Source organism: Fringilla coelebs (assembly GCF_963513975.1).
Source record: "Fringilla coelebs genome assembly, chromosome: 7".
In the NCBI taxonomy this organism is placed as follows: Eukaryota; Metazoa; Chordata; class Aves; order Passeriformes; family Fringillidae; genus Fringilla; species Fringilla coelebs.
This window is the reverse complement of record NC_140035.1, coordinates 38,127,926-38,130,893: the sequence shown is the minus strand read 5'-3', so window position 1 is coordinate 38,130,893 and position 2,968 is coordinate 38,127,926. Positions and strand designations below refer to the sequence as shown.

Sequence of the window (2,968 nt, the reverse complement as noted above, 5' to 3'; positions counted from 1 at the left end):
AGATGAACTAATGGGAATGATCAATAATAAATACATTTCATTTTCTTTCCTGCTGCAAAATGCCACAATAAAGAACATTAAGGCGGTTTCAGATTGAAGGTGGTGGGGTCCTGGCACAGGATGCCCAGAGAAGCTGTGGTTGCCTCTGGATCCCTGGAGATGTCCAAGGCCAGGTTAGATGGGGCTTGGAGCAGCCTGGGATGGTGGAAGGTGTCCCTGCCCATGGCAGGGGGTGGGAATGAGATGATCTTTAAGGTTTCTTCCACCCAAACCTTTCTGGGATTCTGTGCAGACATGAAAAATTTTGGATATCTACAGAGCCATGTCTCACCTCCTGGACTTCCATGGTCTCTGAATCCCTGGTGACTCTCCCAACCATCACCCTGGACAGCTTAAGCCAAGCACTAGATTTTCACAGTTTTTTTCTCCTGATCTTGTTTCTCACGTGCTGGAAATGGGATTTGGACATAATCCTCATCCAGAGGAAGGGAAAATGTTGGGGCTGTGGTTGTGCTGGCACTGGTTCTCAGTGTTTTGCTGTTCTGAAGCGAGTGCAGGTCTATCAGATTGAGAAAGAGAAGCAGGAGGACCCCAGAGAGCGATGAATCAGCAGAGAGAGGGGCTGGGTGCTGGCACTGAGGTGGGCAAGGGCTCTGGGACAATGAGTGAGGTCGCTGGCGCCGTGTTCTCCCTGCAGTGCTGGGAATTGAGCAGCTGGTACCCAGCACTCCAGGCTTTGCTGCCTTTAAAGGCCTTTCCTTAATCCCACTTTACCCAGGACAGGCGGGCTGTCAGATCTGCACAAGGGAGAGAGGAAAACACGGTCATTTCAACATTTAAATTAACCTTTAACAAGTCAACTATCCAGCCTCTCCAGCAGAGGAGCCTCCTTCAATGGGATCTTTCCAAGTGGAGCTCTTCAGGACAGGAAGCGGGGCAAAAGGGGGATCCCAGTGAGAAATATTTGTGTTCTTTAAAATCTGCAAAAAGCAGGGGAAGCTGGCCACTAAAATACAATTTTTTTTTTGTAGTCAAGAGTCATAATCAGTGGTGTATATCAGGAGTCATTTTCCAAGTCATCCAGAAAATGGAAATTAATAGGAAAGGAGAAAAAACTCAATTAACTTTTCCTTTCAAGTAAACTGATCGCTTTTCCTCTGCAGGCTCTGTCTCTTTAGCACTTCCCTGTAATATGAAAGAGGATTATTCCTATTCACTGACTTTTCTCTTTCCTTACTTGTGCTGTACTTTTTGAGGGCTCATTTGGAAGGCCCCTTTCCAAGTTCCAAAGGAACAGAGCTGGAAAGGGGATTAATTAACTTAAAATTCAAAGTACCAAGAACTACTGAAATCCCCCCCTCCCCGTGCTCCTCCCTGCTCTAAGCAGCACAATTCCTGTTGCCTTCTGAGATTGAGGCCCTGTGTTGGGCAGTTTGGGCAATTTCCCATCTTCACCACACAGTGGCCCGATGAAAAATACATTCTGGAGGAAGGAAGGCCTAAATTCATTCCAGCTAAATCAGGGATTAAGTACAAACCGAACAGAAGACTGAATAATAGCCCTGCACTTTAAAATAGAAATAATTATATAAGATTATAAATTGCAAATAGACATTTACTTCCCCATATTTTGAAAATAGCTTGAAATTTGAATGCTTTGGCTTGTGTATCCTGGTTCATAGGTTGAACTGTAACTTCTGAGAAGCTCTGGGTTGCTGGGACATATGTATTTTAAGAAATTAAATGCTGTTTGTGTCCAAACCCAGGTGTTTTTTCTCAGCCAAATACAAGCTAAAAAAACTTCTAAAGAAAACGTAGAAAATCTCTGAAGGCTCCATCAGAAAAAAAGAATTTCACACAGAATTAAAAAAAAAAAGTCTAAAAATATAACCTGAGACTAAAAATCTTTCCTCTTTGTAAAGAGAACCTTAGCAAGTTGCTTTAAAGAAAAAAAATCCCTCCTTGAAAGAAAGTTAGAGAAGAGGGATAATCACGATTTTCTGCTGCCGCCCGATCGAGGTTTCCTCTCTCTGAAGGCCGTTCCTGTGCCCTTTCAGAGCTATTTGGGTGTGACGAGCGAAAATCAAAAACCCAACCAAACCAGCTCTGCCCGAAACCCCAACCAAACCAAGAGGTGCCCAAAACCCCCGTCCCGAGGGTGGCCCTGCTCCCGCCCTGGCTCACCGCTGGTGTTCCAGGCCGCGCTCCGCGGGCCCGGCTCCGCGCCGCTCCTCAGGCACTGCTCCAGGTAGTCCCGGGGATGGCAGCCGGACAGGAGGATGTCCCCGAGCAGGGCGATGTAGGCGGTGGCCAGGCGCAGCGTGTCGATCTTGGACAGGCGCCTCTCGTAGGGGAAGGTGGGCACGCGGCCGCGCAGCGCCTCGAAGGCCGCGTTGAGGCCCAGCATGCGCCGGCGCTCCCGCAGGTTGGCGGCGCGGCGCTGCCGCGGCTGCCCGGCGGGCTCTGGCGGGGCTGGGCGCTTGTCCGGCTCGGCACCGCCTGGTCCCGGCCAGGAGGGCTCGGCCAGGAACTCCAGGAGGAAGTTCTCGGGATCTGGCGGCTCCCAGAGGAGAGGTTCAGCGCTGGGGCCTCCCTCCTCGAAGCTGTAGCAAAGCTCCTCCATGCCCTGGCCCACCAGGCTCAGGACTTCAGGTTGAACTGGTTTATCAACAGAATGGGGGTCTTTCATTAACGGCCCCCAAATGTGGGCAGGGAGTTCTGGTTGTGTCCTTGGGGAGGATTTTGGAAAAATTTTGCAAATCCAAGTGGGAGTCGGGATTTAAATACTTCGTGTCTTCTCAGCAGGAAATACTTCATGGCTCCTCTTCGCCTCTCAAAACTAATTAGTACGCGTGCTTCCCTTTTTATTAGCTGTCCACTGCAAAACAATATGAATGAATTGAAGACAGAATGAGATTTCTATTGACTTTCTCCTGGAAAATCCATTGAAGTAGTTATTGAGCCCTTC

The 2,968-nt window shown here is 48.8% G+C and overlaps 1 protein-coding gene across 1 annotated transcript; it reads right to left on the bottom strand.

Annotated features, from left to right (window-relative positions):
* Nucleotides 1-759: 759 nt before the first annotated feature.
* On the bottom strand, nucleotides 760-2,623 carry LOC311156026 (helix-loop-helix protein 13-like; the record flags this gene model as incomplete). Its single annotated transcript, XM_084209627.1, has 2 exons — nucleotides 760-797; nucleotides 2,185-2,623. The coding sequence occupies 2 exons, from the start codon at nucleotides 2,621-2,623 to the stop codon at nucleotides 760-762; spliced, it is 477 nt and encodes a 158-aa protein (XP_084065753.1).
* Between the last annotated feature and the right edge of the window lie 345 nt (nucleotides 2,624-2,968).